We start from the raw sequence: 23,094 nt of genomic DNA on the forward strand, positions 1-23,094 counted from the left end.
TTACTAGTTGCCGCCTTGGCCTTATTGATCTAGACTAATAAATAAATAATAGTAACAACAATTGTATTGTATTTAAGATGAGCTCCTTGGGGTGACTCAGGTTCAAGTTTAAAATAATTAGACGACACATTGTTGGTTTTAGTAAAACGAGTATTGAGGATTGTTGGAATACACACCACCTTACCCAATATGTCAAGAAGCAAATGTGAAAGTGTCTATCTTTGTCTAACTTAAAGGTTCTGACTAAAAGAGAAAGGTACTCCAAGTAATCTTTTCACTCTACGAATTTACGGTAAAATGGCGGGTTAAAGAATTATTTGAATATTGAATAACGTAAAACCAGATATCAACGTTTTAATGTCGCAACAATAACTGGAAAAATAAGACAAATTTATTGGTACAAGTACAATGCATTAAAACATACACCTAAAAATCAAAATCAACTCCTTCAGCGAAAGCCTAGACACTGAAAAGTCATACAAATCCTTTCGATTACTTACAATACATTAAATTGTGTTATATCAGTCTAACATCACATTTCAAAAACTATTTACACCTAAAGTGCGTAATAAAACGCACTTAACGACATCCGCAGGTTTTAACCACCATTTGCTTGTACTTCTTCAATACCACGTTGTGATCATCCAGGAAATACAACACCGAAATCGGGGAAAGTTTGGTGGGGGCGCAAGACGACTTAGGGTATCTAGTGGGGTTCATCAAGTGGACCAAAGTCTGTACAATGGCGTGGTTCGACGCATTCATGTGCGCGTTCAAGGGAAAATTGCATTCACCGTGGCAAAAGTACGCTGCATAGCCATCTGGGGCTATAATCCAATCCTGGAATGTGCAACAAAAAGTAAATTTCACGGCGATTTTGGTGGTCATTAGCTCGAGTACCTGCCACTTGAGGTCCTTGAAACTAATGTAAAGGGTGTTAATCTGACAAGAGCTTCGAATCTCTGGTTCATATCCTGAGGGGAAAAAGACGATTTTCAAGGCTTTGCAATAGCAAGTAGATGGGTCCTACCTCGGTTATGAAACACGCTGGAAATATCAGATTTCTTCACACGTGTCCGCACTTCTCTAGTGGTCCTAGGTCTGAACGATGTGGAGGCCTTGAGAAAGGCCACCATAAAGGGATGGGTTTCTTCGTCTCCTTTCACAGTCACCAGGCCGATATCTTCGGGGCGAATTTCATGGGCTAAAAACGATTATTCATAACATATATCTACCAGGTGCTCGGACATCACCGAACATTAAATTAAATCCAATTTGCATACATCGAAATGGTTATGACTTAACGACTTTTAATATTCCAATAAGAACCTGATAAATCGCCTCTTATTGTTGCCATTATAAAAATTCCAATTTGGTGTATGTGTACATGCACATGCAAAATACATAAGCATGTGCTATTTTTACTCATAAAACTGCTCCCGAGTTAAAGTAAACTTTGGTGGTGGACTTCGCGTGAAAATAGTTTAATCACTTCAGTGCTATGAATGGCTCTAAGAATGCTTACTTTTATCGGTAGGGCGTACGGACAAGTAGATGCCTCTGTTGGACTGGGGGAAGGCCACCCAGCTTGCCAGGCACTTGGTAACGTTGATTCCCAGCCAGCCCGTAAAATCCGCCGTAGTTTCTATTTGGGACATGAACTCCAACTCACTCTCCCTGTAACGAACATAAAATAAACAAACTTATTTTTAAAAGCGTTTTGATAGTCGTACCCTTCGTCGCTCTCTATGAGCTGATAAGCAGACATGGTGTAATTCTTGTCTCGATGCTTGGACAGCGACTCGTTTTGGTATATCTTCAATTCCGCCCCGACGATGTCCTCGGCCACTGGTAGCTCGGAGACGTCGAACCACAGTCTCTTCCCTCGTTCGTGTCTCACGCTATCCACATGATGATCTAAGCGACAAAAAATCTCACATGTTGCACCTCATTTCATGCAAAACGATGATCTTACTGATGCTCTCGAACGTCATGATAACATCGCTCTGGTCGATCTTCATCTGCTCCTCGCCGCTCAGATTCAAGTCTGCATCCCTTTTGATCCTCCTGCGGTCCTCCTCGTCTTCGTCCAAGAGCGACTTGTAGATGTCCAAGAGGAATTTGGGAGCGGACTTTTTCACTGTCGCCTTGTTGATTTTCCTCGGCCTGTTCGGGAGACCTACGCCATACAATATACAACACAACAAGTACTTTCGGACGGCCCTGCTGTAAGTGCCCACTCACCTAGTAGGTTTAAAAACTCAACCTCCATCTCTCGCTTCTCATCCTTGGACATAAACCTCTCAATCGCGCTTTGTCCTCGCCCATTATCGACGTAAAATCCTGCCCTAGGGGTACCCAAGGCGGCACTCAGCGTAACCACGATCACACAGAACTTCACCAAAATCACAGGCCGCATTTTGCGCGTGTACTAACAGGAAGAGCTTTAAAAGCGCACTTAAAACTCAATTTTCGTGTTGTCGATGGTAAGAAACTGAACGCCCACGGCTATTTTAATTACAAATTAAGTTTACGCGACCGACCGGGAGAACGGTTTGCTTACTTTAGACGAGAGCGGGCCGCTGGTTGGAGGAGGAAAGCGGCAGGTACCAGCGGACAGGTTGAAGAAATGAAATGAAACAAGTTCTTGGGTCCCCGCCTTAATGGTAATAAACAGTTGCGGTTCGAGACGTATACCTGAGCTTCGTGTGCGTCGGAAATACGCTGATAAGGGTAAATAATGGGATTGACCCTCAGGGCGCTGATTCAGCAGGGTATTCAACGTGTATGGTCGCCGCTGTAAATTGGTGCCATGGGGATGAAGAGGGTAGGAAATGATCGTTGGGATTTATGGCCTCGTAATTTCATAGAAATGCCGTCAAAGGCTCGAGGTTAGACTTAGTTTATTAAGGGTGAAATGGGGAGGGTGGTGTCATTGTAGAGACTGATTTCTGGCCAATGTATTTAAACTCAAAAGTGTAGGCTATATACAAGCCTTCAGAGACATTTATTCACATTAACATTACTTTATATACTTATCCATAAATTTCTTGTGGAACTCCGACCGTAGAGAGTCATTAATAAACACGTTAATTCTCTTTTCCGGCTCCGACTTCGCGCAGTTCTTAAATATGACATCATCGTCCCATCGTCTCTTCACTTTATGGTCAATTTTACCCCCTCCTGATGAATAATGAGTCAAGAGGGGATTCCCGCTGAGGATGTTTTCCATTCTTATTCTTTCTTCTTCTTGTCGCCGCTCTATTTCCTTCTTGGTTTGTTCTGAAAGAATATCAGTTAAAGCTAGATTTAAGCAAGACATAATTATCTGATGTGCACCTATAGCTCGCTCCTTTTTAATTTTATTCAACTCAGCTAGGAGGGCTTCAGTGTCGTCTTCGTCGTCACTTGAGTCGGAGTCTTCTTCCGGATCAACAGGGTCGTCTGCATCCAGACTTGCAACAGGAACCTATAGTCAAAAGTAAACAAGTTTTCAAGTATGTTTTGGCAGTAAAAAATTAATTAAACCTGATCTAACTTTAAACGTTTAGTGGAGTGATCAACAGGGCGAGCACCAACTCTCTTTTGGCTTTCTTTCTCTTCCAGTTCTCTACGGAAGTCCCTGACGCGGGTTTCTTCGATAGTCCCTTGTCCATGCTCTCTATTGAAGTACAAAAATCACTCATATTTTAAATCAAGTACAGGCCTAAAATGCCACATCTCTGGCAATATACTGGGACTGAAAAGCTGCCGTTATCAGGGATAATTAAGGGCCCTCAATGTAGCTAGCATGAAACTAATTCTTACCTATATTTGAGCTTTGTGTGTCCTGGCAAATCTCTACTGGAATACTGTCGAGATATAGCACTAAGATCCTTTTCATTTCGTCCTGAGCCCCCTCGAGCAGGCTCGAAAGTTGGTCGAGCTGCTGTGGTCATTTTATTTCTCTATGATTATTTGATACGCAGGCACGCTCCTTCGACTCGATCCCTTTTACAAATTGATGTAGGACTGGTTCAAATCTGTCTTGTTTTGTTAATTACTTTTACCAATGTATTAACATAACAATGAAAAACAATATAAATGACAGCCGCCCGACAACTGAACAGCGATGAAAATTGACAGGACAATTGTCAATTTCATTGAAATGCCGTTTTTCTTTAGTGATGGTGCACCGAGAACAGTCGTACAGCAACTCAGATCGCAGCGTTGCCAAACATCGTAGAATTTACCTAAAAACTGCGAAAGCGAAAACTATGTTCTATTTAATTATCGTCGATTGATTTTATTGTTTGTTTATTCGTTATTTAATATTTAAATAAAATGAATACCAAACATAATAACCTTGCCATGCAGCCACTTATCACAATAATATTTATACAAACAAAAACAATTTCGTAGATTTAGCAGTTAGCGTAATTTAAAGTTCATTTGTATTTCCACTTTTCACTTATTTTCTGCACTTTTTTCTCTTTTAGCAGCTTCTCCAGATGATGAGACACATTATAGGCAGCAGCCTTCGCAAGTTTCTCGGAAAGACCTTCATAAATTACAGAGACAAGATCTAATTCACTGAACAATTGTCCTGAACTATGACTTAAAACTTCTAAGATTTGCCGTTCTCTTTGTAGCCTATGGGCAATATAGTACTGTATTCTCTCGATTGGGTCGTAGATAACATTGCCATGTCCAGGATAAATAACACCAGGCTTTTTATCCAGAATCAGCTGCAAAGATTTCATGTAATCATACAAGTCTTCAAATACTGCTGTGCCTTCTCCTAATATACAGTCCGCACTAAATACCGCATTTTCTTCACTTAGCTGGAAAATCACATGGTCAGTTGTATGTCCAGGTGTATGCCAGACCTTTAAAGTCGCCCCTTCCACAGAGAATTCCTCCCCATCTCTCAAAGCCAATACATTCATATCTGTATTGGCCTCCTTTATTCCCGGATACTTCCACACTTGACAATTCTTAGTGAATTCCTTCAATTCATCCAAAATGTCAGCCAGCCCTCCTATATGATCATGATGCCAATGACTGATGAAAATATGTGCCAAATCAATGTTCCCATCTTGCAGCACATTCCGCAGATGATTGATGTATTCAGGAACTCCAGCTTCCCCAGTATCAATCAAAATTCTTCGTCTACCAGTACCAATGATATATGTGTTGGTGCCTTGCAGGGTCATAGGGCCAGGGTTGCAGCCCAGCACTCGGGTCACTTGAGGAGATAGTTTGGTGACAACAGGAATAACTGAAGCCATTGTGTTCATTAATCGGGCTGTACCTTTGATAATCTGGAAGGGCAACATGAAGAGTATAATCATTTTAATGGTTTGATAGGGGCTTCCTAGGACCTTTCTAGGGTCCGGGGAATGCAGAAGAGCTACAGGAAGATGCTAATTTGAATGTTAATTAAGGACTTACCATAGGTTCTATTTATTAACTGCAGAACTTTGGGCAAAGCACTAACTGATGCTATTACAGGAGAATCGTGTTTTATGATGATAAAACACCCAAGTTTTAATTTATAGTAACTGCTGAGAGGTTTGTATCACAAAAGTACTACTCTTTATGCGTATTTTTCTTGGTTTTATCTGTTTGTCACTTTTTGTTTACATAGGATTGATGAGTATGCTCTACTGACCCAAAATAACCCCTAACTCCAAAATTTAACGTTTAACTCTTTCCACTGTGTCTTTATCGCCTTCGTTTATCACATGAACTTTATTGTTTTCACTTAGTTAGTCATAATATGAACTTAAATAGTGTAAATCATCATGCATTCGTGTTTCTGCCTTAAACTAGTTTGCGATCTCTGGTACAAAGTCACGTGCTCATCCGTCAAAAGTGACATTTCCGAACAAAATAAACAAAAGAATGTAAAAACAAAAACTTAAATTGCCCCTTGTCTTGCACATTGCCACCTATCACTAATGCAGCCCTAAAGTGTCCCGCAATGCGCCCCCCTGAAAAGCCATGGCGGAAGGTTTTATACGAGAAACAAGACTATCCTGACAACTACACAGATCAAGGGATATTTCTGCAGGATTTGAAGAAGAACGTTAACTTCAAGGCTGTGAGCTTTTCTGAGGCATGTCTAGGGGCCAGCTTGGTGCTCCAGGAGTTCTGCATTGTAGTCCTATTTATTGTAATCTTTTTCTATATTATTAACGAGTGGGTGGAGCCCTACAAAATCCTCTGCGGATCTAGTGCTATTAGCTTAACAGGCCTGGTGTATTATCGAGTGTTTTTTCCTGAGGGTAAGCCTTCTCTATGAATAAACTCAATACTTTTACAATTATATTTCGTTTCAGGGCAAAAACATGCATTAGGACATGATATTCGCACGATACTAACATTCACAGCATTCGGTCAACTCTTTTCTCCAGTTCTACATACTTTAACTAACACAGTCAGTACTGATACAATTTACACCGTGGCCTTCTTTATGCTTTTTGTCCATTTAATATTTTATGATTATGGGATTAGTGCAGCTATAGTTTCTAGGAGCCTCTCAATCAGTGCTGCAATGTTTGGGTCCATTTGCCTGAGCTCTCGGCTCTCTTCAGCGTCCGAGGCCTTTGTGCTACTTACTGTGTCCACTCAACTCTTTGTACTATCACCAATTTTGCGCAGAGACTTGAAGAAGCCTTTGGTATTGACAGTTTTAGTACTGGTTTTGGACTTGTACTTGCTGCAAGCCATTTCTCTGCTAGTTATAGGGCTCTTTGCTTCGGGCGTAATTTTGATAAATTTGTTTTGTCCGTTCTATTTTGTAAGGTATCAGAAGTTTAAGGATAACATTTACGGGCCGTGGGACGAGGCAGTTGTCAATAGTTTGGATCTTTGATAGATTGGAAATGAAGCGCCAGAGTCACATTTATAATGTATTTCTTAAATAAATGCAGAATACCGCTGTTTATGTACAAACATAGAAACGAAAAATTAAATAAACCTAAACGGTAAAAAAACTGTACAATAAATCTTAACAACTACTGAGATTTATGAAAAATAATTATACACACCTTACGTCTAAAAGCTAAAGACGTGTACCGAGAAAAAATCGTAAAACGGTCTTAGCACACTGAACGAGACAATGAGAGATCCAGACGAGATGGGCGACAGACAAGTAATTATTGCACTAGTCATAGTTTCTTTAACGTTTCGTGAGGTAGAGTGCTCGACAATAATCAATTTTCCATAGGTATAAAATACGAGGAAGACTTCTATAAAACTAAAAGCTCGGCATCAATTGAGTTAAGAATCGAAGAGTATTTTTAATGAGCGACGTACGTACAATCAACAATGAAAGGCATTATATGATTATTATTTACTGATAATCTGAAATCTAAAGTTTATTTACTTTCAAGACGGACACAATCAAAACAATAATAAACGTCATTCTTCACGTGGCCCGCCGCTGATTGGTTTATACTTGCAGGTGACTCACATATCGTTTTACAGGGTTGTACTCGGTTTTTTTTTAATTTTTTGAAAGAGGTGTACGCCAATAACCCAAGACAATTTTCGAACTGAAAGACGAGATTCAACGCATCATTGATGAAATTGAGCCGTCACCATGCCAAAATGTCATCTAAAATTTCGTCAAAAGAATCAGCAAGTGTCATCAGTTACGAGGAGGCCATTTATCGAATGTTGTGTTCCATCAATAAACTCCACGTACACACTCTTTATCACAATAAAAACATCTGAACTTTTGAAATAAACAATGCGTTTTTTCAATTTTTAAAATAGCCGGTCTTAATAGAACACCCTATGCATACTATTAATAGCTATTTATTGTTGTTTGCGATTTGTTGATATCCTCGCGCATTTCAACTTTTAATTCGTTATATTATTTCAACGAGTTCACGTGTCGTTTATTACATTTTAAAGGAGCCTAAATGCGGTCCTGTTCGATAGTTTTACTGTGACTGTGCGATCGCGTTTGTTTTGATCGCGTCAAAGTTGACAATGAATAGACTTTAGTTAGATAACATTCAAATTGTTAAAGATCAAAATGCTCGTAATAGACTTAAATCTAAGAGCTGCAATACTGAGATTCAGTACTGAATCAGGCAGGGAAATCTGTTTTTATTTAAGATTGAAACGGAACCGAAATGAACACGAACTTAAGGGGAAAAAGGTATCTGCCATCTGTGTTATGTCTATCCTATCAACTTTTAATAAACGTTTCTGCAAATAGTGGTTACTTGTTATAAATACAATAGTTATATTTTCTAGGGTCTGATAATTCTAATTAGTACGTTAACCTAGCGAAATCACTAAAACCAAGTCTTACGGTTGCTTAAAATATAAATATATACCACAGCGTTAAAGGTTTTGTTTGTTGGCAGGCCGAAGGACTGTGCTTACAACGTATGCGATAATCCTAGCAATAAGAACGAAAGTCAGTCTATTAAGGTACCTATGCAAAGTGTAATGGCAAAATCGATAAAACTGTTTTGAAACAATCAGAGCGTTTTATGAGGTTTGTCCCCCCTGGAAAATCTGTTGCTGCAGTGGGTCTCTCCGGTGTGAAGGGACCATCCAACCCTCAACAACAAACAAAACCGCCTAATTCCTAACCTATCTTATAAAGCACGTCCTGCAAAGCTTATTCGGCCCTATACAGTCGTCGTGGCAAAAAGCCCCGCACTTCTTGCACACGACCATTGCCTTCAAACTGCACGCGCACGAATCATGTTTTGGCTGCTGCATCACCGCGGCCGGATGATCGGCGATCATGTTCTCACCGATTATCGTGTAATTGTTCATGTTGTGGCCTTCTATACTTACGTCGCCATACACTACCCCTGGGTGCACTCGTTGCCGGCGGGTAACCGCTTGAGTGCCGGGATTTGGACATTGGACAACGAAGTCGTTTGGTTGGTGTATCGTGTCTGCTTCCACACTAGCAGGCCGGCCACGCCCTGCGATCATCTGGGACATGCCCACTGTGTTGATGGGGTTGGGGACTGTCGGTTGCTGGCCGGGGGGAGCCGAGGAGGAACGGGGGACGTTGTGTTGGTCGACCACCCCCGTGCGTTGGACGAGAATGTACTGGCCGTCCACGATCTGGAATGAGAGGAAATTGTTATGAAAGAGAATGGGAGATGTTGATATTTCGTATGACAAAAGCGAGCACCATACATAACAGCCAAACTAACAATGGTAAAATAACTAAAATGAGTAAAATTCAGAAACCGATATTTAGAAGAGACACCACTCTCGTTACGTTTAAGTGTCCTCGTCCTTCTCAGATAAACAAACGAATTTACACTTCATTTTTCTTCTTTCCTTACACTTTAAATTAGAAGCCTTACCTCTGGACTTAAAGCCGATCCTTGAGGCAAAACCGCCATCGTTACTGGAATGCCTTGACCTGAGGTGGTAAACACGTGTCGCACCACCACAGGAGGACTGGGTTGTCTCTGCTGAAACGGCAATCCCGGACGAACTTTTTGTCCAACGTTTTTAATCCCATTGTTATCTAAAAAGGTAATATCATAAAGCATTCTTGAAAACTCGAAACGATGCTAAACGAATATGGAACCATTACGTACACCTACTTGTATTCTGGAAATTTCCCGGTGCTGGCAAAGGCGGCGTGAAAGTCTTACTGCCCCTGGAGGAGGTGACCGAGCTGTACTGAGTTTGGCGGTTGTCAACTTTCTTGTTGTTATTAACAGTGGCTGCAGCCAACAGACTTGGGGGCGGCTTCAGTTGACACTTCAGCTGATCTCTATTGGGGCTGTTCTGTATCACCGCCTGACAGATTTGATAGCTGCGTTCCAAGTTCACCGCCCCCGGGGGAGGTTTGTTGGTGGTGGCTCGATTTCGGTTGCCTACTGAATTAACATAGTTAGATTGAGTTAATCTACATGGAGTCAAAGAAAAACGCAAAACGGTCAAGACCTCGTTCATGTAGCTACTGTTCAATTACCTATGTTATTATTCTTTGGTTTGTTCTTGCTGTGTGTAGGAACTGCTCTAATCGGTTGACTCGTGCTCAATGCCAGATAAGGCAACGCGCTCGAACTTTGCACCAATCCTGGCCGGTTAATTTGAGGCCCACATTGCGCACCCTCATTCACCGCCGGTAGCTGCATCGGCGCAGTAGTGACCGCCGACGGCAGACAGACGATCGTGGTGGGTGGTATGACGGTGGCGACAGTTTTAGCTGCCGCCCCGCTAGCCGTCAAATTCGTGTCGCTGTTGGACGTCACAGTACTTGTGATCAAAGTGTCGGAACTGGCGATTTCCGGAGTCAAAGTGACCTCCAACTCCAGCTTCACTTGATTCCCTTGCACGTACTCCGAGTACGTCGCCTTTTCGTCCGTTTCCGCGGCCTCGGTTTGGGCGGGCCTGAGCGCGGCCTCCACCATTTCAGAGTCCATCTTCACATTGTAAGGCCAGTCATTGGGAACTGGAAATGTGCCCTCTTCCAGTCGGACTTCCAGCTCCTCTTGCATTGGAATTACCTTGACGAGAAGGAAGTTTAAAGAATTGATAACACATAGGAAACCGCATAAATAATTACCTGCACGTTTTCACTGATAGCGATTTCGTTCGGAATGGAGACTGCAGCACTAACAGAAGGCTCCAGCCCGTGCAAGGGAGGGGCTTGCAATAAATTTTCGGTGCTAGAATCCACCAAACCCCAGCAGCATTCCTGGGTGACTGGAAAGGAAATTAGAGTAATTTAGAAAGCAAAACATCGTAAAGGCTTATTTGGGTTTAATGCCTTGTAATTTATGTTTTTGTAATGCGACACCATGTATATATTTGTTTACTTTTAAAATTGCAAGAAGTGATTCAATCAGGATGGGACGCAGGACAGGTATAGGCGAAGTTTACAGATTTATATTTTTCTAAGGGCAGAGCGCAACAGTCCAATGCCAAAGGGGCCCGCAAAGTAGTACAGACTAAATTTTCCACGTATTATATCTGACAACCCAAAAAACTGAAACAATTCTTGCTGTTCCTCACTCACATGCACATTTTATTCAATATTCAACATTCTCTACTGTAAAAAGCAACTCACCAGTGGCTACATTCTCCCCAAACAAAGTGGCCTGAATTTCATCAGTTTCCGCCTTCTTCTCCGAACCTTCTGTGGTTGTCACAGAAATCTGCCCAGATTCCAAGACGTAATTCTCAGCATCGATAAACCTGTCCTCACCATCATCATCCTGGATAATTTTCGCATTGCCAAAACTAACCAGATCAGCTTCCTCAACACTGGCCTCCAACTTCTCTGCAGTCACTTCAGCTATATGGTCGGCAGTATACTCTTCAGGCTTTTGAAGCACCAGCGAATCCTGTTGAATGATCAAAGTATTGGGCAGCATTTGAAACGTCTCCTCCATCCTCTCTTCAAGCTTCAGTGAAGTGGCCAATACAGTTTCTTGTTGACTGTCATAGTTGTTATCCATCTCCATTGAATGTTCTTCCATCATCCCTGAATCTTCGACCTTAGGATTGCCAATAAAACCACTCTCAGGAATGATCTCTAAGATGCCTTCGTTTTCTTGGGAATTCTCACTAATTACAACTTCATTACCAACTGAAGTGCCCAAGCTGGAATCTTCTGTCTGCTCCATTTGCAAACCATCACCGAACACCTGTCTGTTTTCTTCTAAGCTACAAGAGGCATTGATCTCCAGTAAGCCAATGTTAGCCTCAACTTCGCAAGATATATTCTCAGACATGTCTGGAATTGAAGTCATCGTTTCATCTTGGTCTTGAGTCACTTCTGATTCCTGCTCAGACTTGACATCTGTGTTGGTGCTAGTAGCAGATGTGGTTGAAGAGGTGTCATCCACCTGGCTTACTTCGTTTGCCTCCTCCTCTGGATAAGACATGTGTAGTTGTAAAGAGTCAACAGTTTCAATGGCTCCACTGCTGGTGATTTCTTCCATATTTTGAACAGCTAAGCTGCACGAACTACTGCTGTTTTCATCTTTTTCATATAAATCATCCATTGGTTCGATACTTTCTGAGGTGTGTTCGCTTATTTTGTCATCATCACTGGCAGCTTCTGAGGTTAAGTCAAGTGGATCTTTCAACTCAGACCCTTGAAAACTATCTGTAGCTTCAGGTGATAGTGCTAATGGACTGATAGATTTGCTACGTTTCGGCGAATTTCCATAGCCATCGGAACTGGCAGAACGAGGCCGTTTTTCTAATGGTTCAGTACTAATTTCGTCTCTACAGATGATGATTGTCTCTTCGTTATTTTCTAAGATAGCATCACTTATATTAACTATACAATTGTCGTGAATTTCTACAGTGGAAATGTTCCCAGTAAAAGACCCTTTACTTTCCTCTGGAGGTTCTTCTAAAGTAATTTCCATAGCAGTCTCCTGGGACTTCTCAACTTCAATTTGTACTTTGTTCTTTTGCTTGATGGGTAGTAGGTTAGGGATGGGAGATTTAGATTCACTTGGCTTCAATATTTCTTCTTTTAATATAGTACAAGACCTGGTCATGGCACCGACAGTTCTCACCCTTTTTACTGCAGGAGGAGGAGGGGCTTTGGCTTTACCACTTGCAGTAGTGGTGGAGTGCCTTAATTTTATAGTAGTTTTTATAGGCGGGTGTGAAGTGGATCCTAGCTTGCAGGCACCCATAAAATCCCCACTTTCCACCACCATCCGGTCACCCCATATTGGTTCAAAATGCTTTAACTTCCAGGGGTCCAGTTTGCTGCGCTCTTTATCAGCTTCTAGTTTCAACTTTTGTTGGTTTTCTGGAGTGAACTCCCCTTCAGCCAACCGATACTGCCATTCCACACAAGCTCGAGCAAAAAATTCATTATTTAGTCCAGAACTAATCTCTAGACAGTTTGGATCAGACGAGGTTGTGATTAATTGTCTGTCCACTGATGGTAATAACTGGGCAAGTTTGTTCTGATAAAGCAAAGGCAGTGAAGCAAAAGTACCTCGATTTAACAATAATCTCAGATTGGTGTTGACTAAAATAGAATCTGGTGTTTCCAAGTCTATGCAACCAGCTTTGGTTTGTTCCAGTTGGGCTGCGGTGGAGAGTTTCTTCGTGGTTCTCTTGCGAGTCTTCATATTGAAGCCTGGGATTGATGCCAAAACCTCTCTCATTGTGGGAGTTTTGCAAAAAAGCGGTTGGGGAATTGGGATTGTTTCTTCTTCAGCAGCATTTTCTGGAGGAAGTGGTTTAACAATGATTCGGGGCACTGTCAATGAACTATTGTTATAGCCAGCAACAGCTCTTTTTCTTTTCCGCTTTGTTTGTTGTCGAAATGCATGCTTCACTGTTCTTCTACTGCTGGCTTTCACATGCAAATCGTTATCATCTACAGGGTTTGATGGTAAGCTCAGATCGGTGGTGCTAACACTAACTGGTGTAGTCAAGTCAGTGGGTGAAAGAACTGGCTTTTCTTCATCAACATGACTTAATGTGTCCGAACTGGTGACTGTACTAGCATCAGGAGTAACGTCTATTTCCATTACGCAGCCACCTAAGAAGCATCAATTCCCGGCAAACTTTGTTTGGGAATCTCCAAACTACATCCGAATACAAAGAATTTTTTTGCTAAAAAACATTCACCCCATATTAGATGTTATTCTATGGGGGAAGAAGAAGGCACCTACACCGAAGCGGGGCCTTAACTATCCGCTATTCCATGCATTAATGGGAAGATCCTTTACGGGTTCGCCGGAATTTAGATAAAATAAATACACTTTTCACAAAAGAATCTTTGATAATAAATACGCCATCCGCCATTTCATAATCGAGCCGAGCCTGCCTGACTGAATGAATACAAAACTGTCTTCCCTCTCTGTCGCTGCTTATGTCAGTCAATTGTCCGTTGGGGCTCAAAACCACGTGACGCAATGTATCCTGCATCTCTCTTGTGTTTCGTTCATTGCCATGGGTAAATAGAGACGACATGCTCTGTGTTGAACCCTGAATATTGTTCATGCAGCCCACTCAGGGTAATCCGAACTGGAACTGACCTTTCACTGCGTGACATTCCAATGACAGTGACAGAGAAATTTAGAAAGCAACTTCTGTGCCATCCCCGGAATTTTTCTAGTTTCTTCCCCAGAAAAAATGTATTTCCTACTTTATAAAGCAATAAAAGTAACTTAATTCCTCTCTCAAACAACCCCAATCACACTCCCTTATAGGCATGTAAAAAAGTATAGTGATTATCTCAGGATTGTGGTGCTTAATGAGCGACTCCAGTGTGAAATTCAAGTGGGCGTGCGGTGTTTTTGCAGTAATCTTCAATATCTCAATTATTTGTGATATATTCCTAGATAAGATAATGAATCTATATCCAAACATCCATCGGTGAGCTATGGCTGTAGTTGCAGGCAGTTGTTGTTTAAGAAATGCAGATTCTCGATTACCTCATTGCTAAACCTGTTGAAGTCAATTAAAGAAGAAACATGGGCAACAAGACTAGTTGCTGCTCATATTCTAGTCCACAAACGAGCCATAGGGTTATTATACCAATCCAGGATACCCTGCAAGAGGGAGAGATTAGCGGTCCAAATCTACAGCACATAAGTGAACGGGAAGGGGATGATGGAGAGGCAGATCCCTCACAAGATCCCATGGCAAAAACCATATTCATTGAGAGGTCAAAAACTGCTATTGAAAATGGAATGATTCGCAGGCGAAGCCAGCACCAAATAGCTGATCTACGGCCACTTAAAAAGAGCAGTTCCTGTTCCACCATTTATTTAGATGATAGTACAGTCTCTCAGCCTAATTTAAAGAATACAGTAAAGTGTGTTGCTCTAGCTATTTACTATCATATAAAGAATCGCACATCGCAAAGGGATATTGACATATTTGATGAGAAGCTCTATCCCTTGACCAGGGATGGGGTAAGCGAGGATTATGACAGACACAACCCCGAACATAGGCAGATTTATAAATTTGTGAGGACTTTATTTAATGCTGCCCAGCTGACTGCTGAATGTGCCATTATCACTTTAGTGTATTTAGAAAGACTGTTGACTTATGCAGAGTTGGATATTCAGCCCTCCAATTGGAAACGAATAGTTTTAGGTAAGTGCTCTGTTTTTTATTACTTTGAGATCTCAATAGAAAAAACCGTTAATTGGAAGACTGAACAAACACAATTTCCATTTTTTCTCTTTCAAGGCGCCATCCTATTAGCCTCTAAAGTGTGGGATGATCAGGCAGTATGGAACGTCGACTACTGTCAAATCCTCAAAGATATCACAGTGGAAGACATGAACGAGCTAGAAAGACAGTTCCTAGAGCTTCTCCAGTTTAACATTAACGTGCCCTCAAGCGTCTATGCCAAGTACTACTTCGATTTACGCACATTAGCCGAAGCGAACGATTTAACATTCCCGAGCGAGCCCTTAAGTAAGGACAGGGCTCAAAAACTGGAAGCCATGTCCAGGGTGATGGAGGACAAGTACACGGCCGAAGCGATCAAGAACGGCCTGAAGAAATGGTCTAGTTTGGATAATCTTACGAATGGCGGACTGGCGGCTCGTAGAAGTGTAGCAATACTATCTTAGTAATGTTTCGTGCATAAGCTTATGTGATTTTTGTGCGGGTTTTAATGGAGATGATAAGGAGCTGATTCCTTATGTTTATCCTAGTAGAGTTGTCTCCCTTAGGGCTCCGCAGATTCTTACGAAACTTCTCCGCTCTTCACTGATAAATTAAGTAGGTATTACCAAAGTAATTTTTTATAGAAGTCTTACTGTTTTTTAATCTCATTCTATTGTATACTTAATGAATGTAAATATTTACACTGATGCTTTATTTGATTAGAAAATATATTTTACACCTGTACACAGTTCCCTTTCTTTGTGGACCAAAGCAATAAATCTCCTATCAACTTACGTTTAAAATATTATATTTTTATCAAAAGGAAATCTAAAATAATTACATTTTTACATACATATTGTACTCTCTTACTAGCTGCACAGACTCAGCAGTAACGTATTACTCTATGGCAGTTGACTTACGTCAAAGAGTGGTTCTGCTGTTGTACTACAAGCGAAGTCCCGGATTGGTGGATCGCACGTAGTTAAGCAGCTCGTCGGAATCTTCGCAGACGATCGGCTTCTCGTGGTAGCAAGCCACGTCATGCCACGCAATGCCATCGTTGTAGACGTTGTTCAATACTGCCAGGCACGACTCGGAAGTGCCTACATTACACAAAGAATAATTGCTAAGTTTCAAACTATAGCGGGGCCTCTACCATTGATGTCGAATTCGGCATTGTCGGGCTGCCTTTGTTTCTTGTGCCCGGTAGCAGACCAAGGGTTGTAGCCGAAGCCTGGCGGCACCTGGTTGGTGGGGGCCATCTTTTCCCTATTGGCAGACCAGAACCATCCGAAAATGTTCTTGGGCTCCAAATCTTGACGATTTTCGCAGCCCTTGAAGTCGCACAAACGTCCAGAAGTCCAGATGTAGGGAACGTCATCTGCAAAGTTATATCAATTCGGTTGCAGCTGCAGTGCATGCACGTCGCAACCATGGAAAACAGTAAATTGCTACGATGTTGCAACAACCTCTGCGGCTTTGAGATTGTTGTTTTTATGGCCTAGATTCGTGAGAACTTTTATCGCCGCTTCCCATAGATCACATTTCTTATTTGTTATTTTTTGACATTAAAATTGCAATCTCCTGATGATGGTTTCTTCATTCTGTATTTATTAATGCTGAAATACTTAGTCGAAGGTCGCGGAATTTAATTTATGTAAATCGGCCTCTGCGTTATTGCATCTCGAGAACACGATGAGCTGCCATTACTTCAAAGGAAGCATCTTGCAAATCAACGTTTTATTTAAGTGTAACGTTTTCATTAAGATTTTAAACTAACGCGAGTTCGTTCATAAGTGGCTATCTACATATTTCAGGTTCCTTATTGGTTACCTTGACGAGCGTGCAAATTATGAATGCGCGCTATACAGGATGTTTCACAATAGTATGTCCAAAATTTAGGGAGTGAATCTGCGTCATAAAAATATTTAATGTCGGAAAAGACTGATTAAGAAATAACTAAATATTTTTTTGATCACTCGGTAGTTCCAACAGGAAGTGACAACGGACCTACGTTCGTACGAACTTTTTTTTCTTAAAATCATCCACATATTCACCCCCTGAATTTTGGCCATACTATTATGAAACATCCTGTATGTAAAACTCTTAATTTATGCTTCTTTCAAATCAAGGCTTTCGGGCCAGGAGCTCCTACTCACTTTGCTGAATCAGCCGGAAAATCATGTTATTTTCTTCCTGAGTCTCTATGGACACGAGGTCCATGCAGTACTCTCTGCAGAGATTCCTGCCATCGAGCCAGTCCACCTTCCTGTTCGCAAATTGGGGCACGTGGCCGGTGAAGAAGTAATTGTGGCCTCTAAAGAAGAACTGCTTAGGCCCTGAAAAATATTCCAAACTTGAATAGTATATTGATCCGCAGTGCAGGTTTGTGCCTAACTAGGGAATGTTCTCGGCATTGTCGCCACCGGGCTAGATTCGCCGGTTACGAGCCGCTCTTACATCTTAAATATTAGGAAATATCCTTTTTCATTAATCTGTAACGCGGTTTTCTATGCCTTAACGCGTCTATTTTAGCGAGACAATATCACGCTGAACATACGACCATCCTGCAGGCGGCAGCGACCGCTGGCGACAACAGATATTTCCGGTTCCCTGCACGAGGTATATTTGTTGTGGCTAAGAGAGAATATTTTTTGATTACACTGGAGAAGGCGGCATCCGTTCCAGTTTTGATTATCTCATTTCTAAAGTTCATTAATTGTCAACTTTGACACGATCAAAACAAATGCACGCTTCCAGTCACAGCAAAATTATTAGACAGAACCGCACTCAGACTCTCTTAAAATGTTATAAAACACGATATGTAAGCTTATTGCTAAAATAGTTTGATAAATTAAGAGTTGGAATATGTGCAGATATTGACAAATCACAAACAACATTAAATAACAACTAATAACGTGTATGTGGGTACACGCACAAAAGCAACGCAAATGAACCTGAGTGCAACCCTGCAAAACGATACGTCACCTGCTGGCGTAGACCAATCAGCGGCTGGCCACGTGGTGGATGACGTTTATTATTGTTTTGATCGTGTCTGCTTTGAAAATAAATAGGTTGTAGATGCAGCTGTAATGAGGAGTAATTAAATTCTAAAAATTTTTTTTTTTCAGTAATCTTAGTAACATCACTGTTGTTACGAATGACGCGTAAAGCTTTTCAGCAATAGCACGTCGGCTCGCATCATTTGGCAATAACCGTTGAGTAACAAATAGCAAACTCGTGTTGTTAGGATAATTTGTTAATCACATGCGACACACGTTCTTTCGGTGCATTGGTTAATTGCCAAATAATATATTTCCCACGCGTACAGTAAAGTTGCTTTGCAGTCGTTTTTCAAGAACCATCGTTGCGGTTTACGCAACCACCATGTAGAAAGCTGCCGCCGAGCCAGCAATTCTTTGGCCGTTGGTTCCCTTTTGATACTCATCACCATTCATCTGTTTACTTTGCATACCCCATCAGTCTCACCGCGGTCGCGGTATGAAAGCACCAAGGACCCATAAAACCTGCCCGTTATTATGATATTTTTCAGGTAATTAGCATATTAAAAGCGGCTACTTTTACGGCATCATGCAGACCATGCCCACACTACCGTAATTCATTAGTTCCGTCTCGATGGTACCTAATATGCTAATTATCCGAGATCCGTCTAAATGCAATTATTATTAAAACATGGATCTTCGCAGGCATCTTTGTTGTGTTAATTTTTCCTTCTGACAAGGCCGAGGGGCTCAAGGTGACGCCATATGAATGTATATCACGTGCGATTTAATAACTCGTAGAGATCCTTAAAGGTGCAATAGCCCCTGGTTAAGTTTGATGATGATGGTACTTACTGTTCGCGCATTTCTGTGGATTTGGCAGAGACAGGAACCTGCCGGGCCTGTTGGACACAGGCCGAGTCTGAGCGCGGGCTAATGCGACGAAGCACGCGGCGCACAGCACCAAACAGGCCACCTTCATCTGCAATTAAACGAACACATCAGCAACGCCATAATTGCATGCTTGGTTGCTTAGGAATATGAGGCAATGGCAGCATATTAAATTTGTTCTCTCCGCTTCTTTTAAAGATCACTTCAAATTGGGCACGCATCAAATGTGGCACAAATAGCAACAACCTGGTAAACGTAGTTTATGTGTGCATAGGCTTGTACAGAGTGGGCAAACTGTTGTAGACCGTTTCGTGGGGCCCAAACGTCTGTGTCCCTCCCATAAGGGCAAAGATCGAACCCCCTAGCGGAATTCGGGAATTTTCAATATGGCTGCTGAATCAACTGAGTGCGCAGGCTCAGAGACACTGTTTCCTGCAAAAAGTAACCAGCAACCCTCCTAGCTATAGCCGAGGTTTATTGGTATCAAGGAATAATTAACGTACGTGTTAAAAAATATTAGAAAAAACGATTAATGATTAAAAGACACAACGAGCCATTTTCGAGACAAGGGGTGTCAGCTGAGCGTCTGAAAAAGGGTGTCTGTCCTCACACATAAACAAAAAAAAAACAAAAAAACAACGGCCTACAGGGGGAACGCGATGTTGCCACGTTGACTTGGGTTTCATGAAACCTGCGTCTCACGGAACCCAAGTCGACGTGACATCCGTGTTAGGACCTGTCGACGTGATCTCACGATGTTTTTACAGGAAATCTCGCTAGCTACAGGCGATTGAGAGAGGCAAAGTAAAGTTTTATTTTGGTAATTTTCGATAAACCCTCGTAACTCAGTTAGTTTTTAAGCAGCTTCTGATAGTGTTAAGGACATTTTTATATTTCACTATTTTACGCTTTGGCTATTGGCTTCATTTATCCACAAAATGTCTTAAGGGAATCTTAAAAGAATACTCAATTTGAGTCTCTCCATCTCCTATAGTCACCGTATGTCCTACATTAGCCACGAAATTTGCCCACCGTGCACTTATCACCTGAAATTACCATTTAGCGCCCTGGACCTTTGATATTGTCTGTCAGAAAGTATCAGAGCTGCCGTTCACTTGCAGCCACAGAGAAAGTGAACCTAATTGATAATAAACGGATAAAAACCTGTCTGTTGAAAATACATACATATGCTTTATGTGTTAATGTGACGTAATTAACGTACTAGACAATTTCGCTGTATAGGGGGAAACAGATCTGCAAGCATGTTTCTCCTAACAATATCATTAATATCCCTTTATAATCATGCAAATTCTCCGAGATAAACCTAGGCAATGTTCAGTCTAAATCTATCTGTATGGTGGGTTGCCTGTGAGCAGGGCCTAAACGATCCGATATTGGCTACATTTACATCATCAATAGCAATACTTTCTTGGGAGAACATGCACTGATTTTTTACTATCTGACAAAAATTCGAGTTTCTATTCAAACTTGATGAGCTTCACAATCAAAAGTTCCTTCAACGAATGGAATTTCTTGCTATTTATATTTTTTATTCGCTCATAAATAAATTTAAATAATAATATATTTATTTGAAGGGAAAAGAACAGTCTGAATTTCAATACTGGTATTAATTGTTGTTAGCTTAACTACTGCTAACTAATGTAGGCCTACTAACCTAGATTTTTTTATTAAAAAATTTGAATTGAAAAACTGCCTCCGCAGTCTGCAGGCCGCTTCCAGTAACCTATTAGCGGGCATATGGGTAGAACTACTCATATATGTTGCTTCGCAATTCCAGCTCCGGCCAGTGTCTCAATAGAAATCCTTCCTTAATAAAAAGGGCAACGTGTTTAGCTACTTTTCTATAGCAGATCTTTCACCATACTGTCAATAAGAGTTATTTCAGATTGATTTCGTGATAGGATTAATTATTTTTCAATAAATTTCCCTTCACCTTATTATCAGGAAGGATTATTTTATAATGATTCCATGAAATTTTTACATTCTGGGGCAAATAATGACCCTTCCCGATAAATCCGGCTTTGGTGCGTATTAATCTAAAACCGGTAGAGCAGCAAATTATACTAAAATTTAAATAATTATTCGCCTTTAAAATAAAGATATGACAAATATTTTTTAATAAATTTGCATTTGGTTATTTTAGTTTGCATCATTAATAGCAGGAAAAATTAACATTTTGTTATTTAATCCATGATGAAGTTACATAACACACGTTTCAGTTTAGGGTTATACTAGTCATACTTGCTTATCGAGGTGCGCCCTTTCTTCAGTATCAACTGACTATATACGTATGCATGTTTACCGTAATTACACGGACCGAGGCCTGGTCTCTCTCATTAGTGCTATTCATTCTTAATTTACCTACATGTGTCAAGACAACTTACCGCTCTGAAAATCCGACAACGAACAAGATGTGAAATATATAGAAAGTAAAAAACACACCCACTTGAAAAAGTATCACACTCGCGGTGTAATCCTTACCTTGTTAGATGGTAGCACGACACACAAAATCCTCGAGCGAGAGTGAGAGTCATCTTTATACCATTGGGAAAGATCCTTTTCGTGGTAGGTACGTCTTTTGGGGGAACACCGCAACGTGCGAGATTTGCTCGGCTATTGTAACGTAGGTTGCACTGTGGTGGAGGTCACATCTATATCATATTTCCGAAAAGGAGTTAGAACAGGCTAATTTGTTAAAAAAATAGGTTTAATTTTTTTACTTCTTTTAGAGTAATTTTCTTACTCAGCCTTGGCTTCGAAAGAGCGACTTTCGTAATCATCATAATCCGAAGTCAATGTCAATACGTTAAATTTAATGGAACCATCATCAGAAAGGTTAATCGGGCATTCTTCGTCGACCTTTCGCCCTCGTGCTTCATTCCACGATCTTATTGATATCAAAAAGAATTATTGTTTCGCTGTTTCTAGCAGCACTGAGCCTTTTTGGGCGTTAATGGTCACGACGACTAATTTTTTAATATCAAATTACAATTACTAATCAATCATTATAGTTGAAGCTAATCCTGCTCAGCGGGTAAATTGGGCTTTATGTTGAGTTGCAATAAAAGAACATCCGAGATGACGCAAACGCTCTCCTTTTACTACTTATCGAAGGTACTTCTATAATGTTTGCAGACCGTAATGACCGTCAACAACTTAGTTTACGCTATATTGTTAATTCAATTATGACGAGAAGGTTAAAGCTGTTACTGCATTTTTGATGAATTAGGATCGGCATCAGCTTTACATCCGCTTACCAATTCCGACGATTGAGATCAAAGTCGAATGGAACATTTTGGGTTTCACGACAAAATGGCGACCGTTGCAGTAATACATTTTAAAGCCATGACCCATGACATTAGTTACCTACATTTGTTTGCATAACTGCTCTTTTTCTGCGTCTCCTTGTGATGCACGTTTCCCAGTAAAACATACTGACGTTACAGTTAAATATGTACATATTAAACCGAATATTTGCTCTTAACTCTACGAGCCATAGCTGTACTTCCTGATTAAGCGCATGCACATATCAATATTAGCCCATTGTTGAAATTACAGGACATCGGCATTTACTTCATCGATTTGCAAAAAAAACGCAATTAAGCTCTTTCTTGATCGCACTGACCGGTAAAGTATTAGGTCATAGGCGGCATAACACACAATGCGTTTGAATTCATCCGCTCCTGGGCTGATGAGGTCATGAGCATAAAACCATCAATATCGATTGGTTTAATTACTGGTTTTACTGTTTCTCTCCGAGGCAGAAGCAACAATCATATCACCTTGAATTCAGTTCCATCGGGCCTTGATGATGTGGGTGCCAATTCCAACCACGTTCGGCAAACAATAATGATGGAAAAACCGTGTAATGGCCATTTTTGGATCATGAAACGATACACATCGATTATGCCACATTGGTAATCTAATTATGTCTCTTCATCAGCAGTTACATCTAATTATGTAAATGTCCATGCTTTCAATAAGGTATCGTCCTCAGGTGGCTACAGTAAAACTCGGTCAAGTTTAATGCCTTTGACCACTATGTAATTTGTGTTTTTGCATTAAAACCGTTTAAATTATTGGATAA

The 23,094-nt window shown here is 40.9% G+C and overlaps 7 protein-coding genes and 1 long non-coding RNA gene across 11 annotated transcripts; 3 read left to right on the top strand and 5 right to left on the bottom strand.

Moving 5' to 3' along the window:
* Positions 1–337: 337 nt before the first annotated feature.
* gbb (glass bottom boat) lies at positions 338–2,614 on the bottom strand. Its single transcript, XM_066399209.1, has 7 exons — positions 2,245–2,614; positions 1,976–2,179; positions 1,734–1,917; positions 1,526–1,677; positions 1,031–1,204; positions 901–974; positions 338–840 (listed from the first exon to the last, which is right to left on the bottom strand). The coding sequence occupies exons 1-7, from the start codon at positions 2,417–2,419 to the stop codon at positions 580–582; spliced, it is 1,224 nt and encodes a 407-aa protein (XP_066255306.1). The 5' UTR covers positions 2,420–2,614; the 3' UTR covers positions 338–579.
* A 376-nt stretch (positions 2,615–2,990) lies between these two features.
* Positions 2,991–4,048, bottom strand: c12.1 (spliceosome-associated protein CWC15). Its single transcript, XM_066399215.1, has 4 exons — positions 3,808–4,048; positions 3,529–3,661; positions 3,340–3,469; positions 2,991–3,282 (listed from the first exon to the last, which is right to left on the bottom strand). Exons 1-4 carry the CDS (start codon positions 3,936–3,938, stop codon positions 3,023–3,025), a joined length of 654 nt encoding a protein of 217 aa, XP_066255312.1. The 5' UTR covers positions 3,939–4,048; the 3' UTR covers positions 2,991–3,022.
* Positions 4,049–4,286: 238 nt separating this feature from the next.
* On the bottom strand, positions 4,287–5,682 carry LOC136414918 (endoribonuclease LACTB2). Its single transcript, XM_066399212.1, has 2 exons — positions 5,434–5,682; positions 4,287–5,303 (listed from the first exon to the last, which is right to left on the bottom strand). The coding sequence occupies exons 1-2, from the start codon at positions 5,434–5,436 to the stop codon at positions 4,428–4,430; spliced, it is 879 nt and encodes a 292-aa protein (XP_066255309.1). The 5' UTR covers positions 5,437–5,682; the 3' UTR covers positions 4,287–4,427.
* A 192-nt stretch (positions 5,683–5,874) lies between these two features.
* PIG-C (phosphatidylinositol glycan anchor biosynthesis class C) lies at positions 5,875–6,980 on the top strand. Its single transcript, XM_066399213.1, has 2 exons — positions 5,875–6,269; positions 6,324–6,980. The coding sequence occupies exons 1-2, from the start codon at positions 5,966–5,968 to the stop codon at positions 6,857–6,859; spliced, it is 840 nt and encodes a 279-aa protein (XP_066255310.1). The 5' UTR covers positions 5,875–5,965; the 3' UTR covers positions 6,860–6,980.
* Positions 6,884–13,789, bottom strand: Asx (Additional sex combs). Of its 4 annotated transcripts, none has more exons than XR_010752568.1 (7): positions 11,057–13,789; positions 10,553–10,692; positions 9,956–10,493; positions 9,576–9,860; positions 9,336–9,502; positions 7,307–9,087; positions 6,884–7,243 (listed from the first exon to the last, which is right to left on the bottom strand). XR_010752568.1 is itself a non-coding variant. In XM_066399191.1 (7 exons), the coding sequence occupies exons 2-7, from the start codon at positions 13,494–13,496 to the stop codon at positions 8,599–8,601; spliced, it is 4,059 nt and encodes a 1,352-aa protein (XP_066255288.1). In that variant the 5' UTR covers positions 13,497–13,581; positions 13,641–13,789; the 3' UTR covers positions 6,884–8,598. The 4 variants fall into 4 exon arrangements, 3 of the variants coding, with proteins under 3 accessions (XP_066255288.1, XP_066255289.1, XP_066255287.1); XM_066399191.1 differs by having other exon boundaries at positions 6,884–9,087; positions 11,057–13,581; positions 13,641–13,789; XM_066399192.1 differs by having other exon boundaries at positions 6,884–9,087; positions 9,582–9,860.
* Positions 13,790–14,026: 237 nt separating this feature from the next.
* On the top strand, positions 14,027–15,837 carry CycY (cyclin Y). Its single transcript, XM_066399361.1, has 2 exons — positions 14,027–15,072; positions 15,169–15,837. Exons 1-2 carry the CDS (start codon positions 14,445–14,447, stop codon positions 15,555–15,557), a joined length of 1,017 nt encoding a protein of 338 aa, XP_066255458.1. The 5' UTR covers positions 14,027–14,444; the 3' UTR covers positions 15,558–15,837.
* Positions 15,838–15,884: 47 nt separating this feature from the next.
* Positions 15,885–21,556, bottom strand: slf (C-type lectin domain-containing protein slf). Its single transcript, XM_066399362.1, is given in 6 exon segments — positions 15,885–16,196; positions 16,250–16,474; positions 17,253–17,432; positions 18,951–19,077; positions 21,489–21,512; positions 21,515–21,556. Coding segments are annotated over 6 exon segments (741 nt in total). The 5' UTR covers positions 21,542–21,556; the 3' UTR covers positions 15,885–16,038.
* On the top strand, positions 18,430–19,049 carry LOC136415008 (uncharacterized). Its single transcript, XR_010752575.1, has 2 exons — positions 18,430–18,850; positions 18,909–19,049. It is a non-coding gene; the product is annotated as an uncharacterized lncRNA (long non-coding RNA).
* Positions 21,557–23,094: the final 1,538 nt, after the last annotated feature.

Source organism: Euwallacea similis, chromosome 18 (assembly GCF_039881205.1).
Source record: "Euwallacea similis isolate ESF13 chromosome 18, ESF131.1, whole genome shotgun sequence".
Lineage (NCBI taxonomy): Eukaryota > Metazoa > Arthropoda > Insecta > Coleoptera > Curculionidae > Euwallacea > Euwallacea similis.

Coding starts and splice junctions, on each gene's coding strand:
- gbb (XM_066399209.1), bottom strand. CDS start 2,419: ATGCGGCCTGTGATTTTGGTGAAGTTCTGTGTGATCGTGGTTACGCTG. Junction 1,918..1,975: donor CATGACGTTCGAGAGCATCA/GTAAGATCATCG, acceptor TTTGTCGCTTAG/ATCATCATGTGGATAGCGTG. Junction 841..900: donor TCAAGGACCTCAAGTGGCAG/GTACTCGAGCTA, acceptor TGCACATTCCAG/GATTGGATTATAGCCCCAGA.
- c12.1 (XM_066399215.1), bottom strand. CDS start 3,938: ATGACCACAGCAGCTCGACCAACTTTCGAGCCTGCTCGAGGGGGCTCA. Junction 3,662..3,807: donor CACACAAAGCTCAAATATAG/GTAAGAATTAGT, acceptor GTACTTCAATAG/AGAGCATGGACAAGGGACTA. Junction 3,470..3,528: donor AACGTTTAAAGTTAGATCAG/GTTTAATTAATT, acceptor TTTTGACTATAG/GTTCCTGTTGCAAGTCTGGA.
- PIG-C (XM_066399213.1), top strand. CDS start 5,966: ATGCGCCCCCCTGAAAAGCCATGGCGGAAGGTTTTATACGAGAAACAA. Junction 6,270..6,323: donor TCGAGTGTTTTTTCCTGAGG/GTAAGCCTTCTC, acceptor ATTTCGTTTCAG/GGCAAAAACATGCATTAGGA.
- Asx (XM_066399191.1), bottom strand. CDS start 13,496: ATGGAAATAGACGTTACTCCTGATGCTAGTACAGTCACCAGTTCGGAC. Junction 10,693..11,056: donor TGGGGAGAATGTAGCCACTG/GTGAGTTGCTTT, acceptor TTTCCTTTCCAG/TCACCCAGGAATGCTGCTGG. Junction 10,494..10,552: donor CTATCAGTGAAAACGTGCAG/GTAATTATTTAT, acceptor CTTCTCGTCAAG/GTAATTCCAATGCAAGAGGA.
- CycY (XM_066399361.1), top strand. CDS start 14,445: ATGGGCAACAAGACTAGTTGCTGCTCATATTCTAGTCCACAAACGAGC. Junction 15,073..15,168: donor TTGGAAACGAATAGTTTTAG/GTAAGTGCTCTG, acceptor TTCTCTTTCAAG/GCGCCATCCTATTAGCCTCT.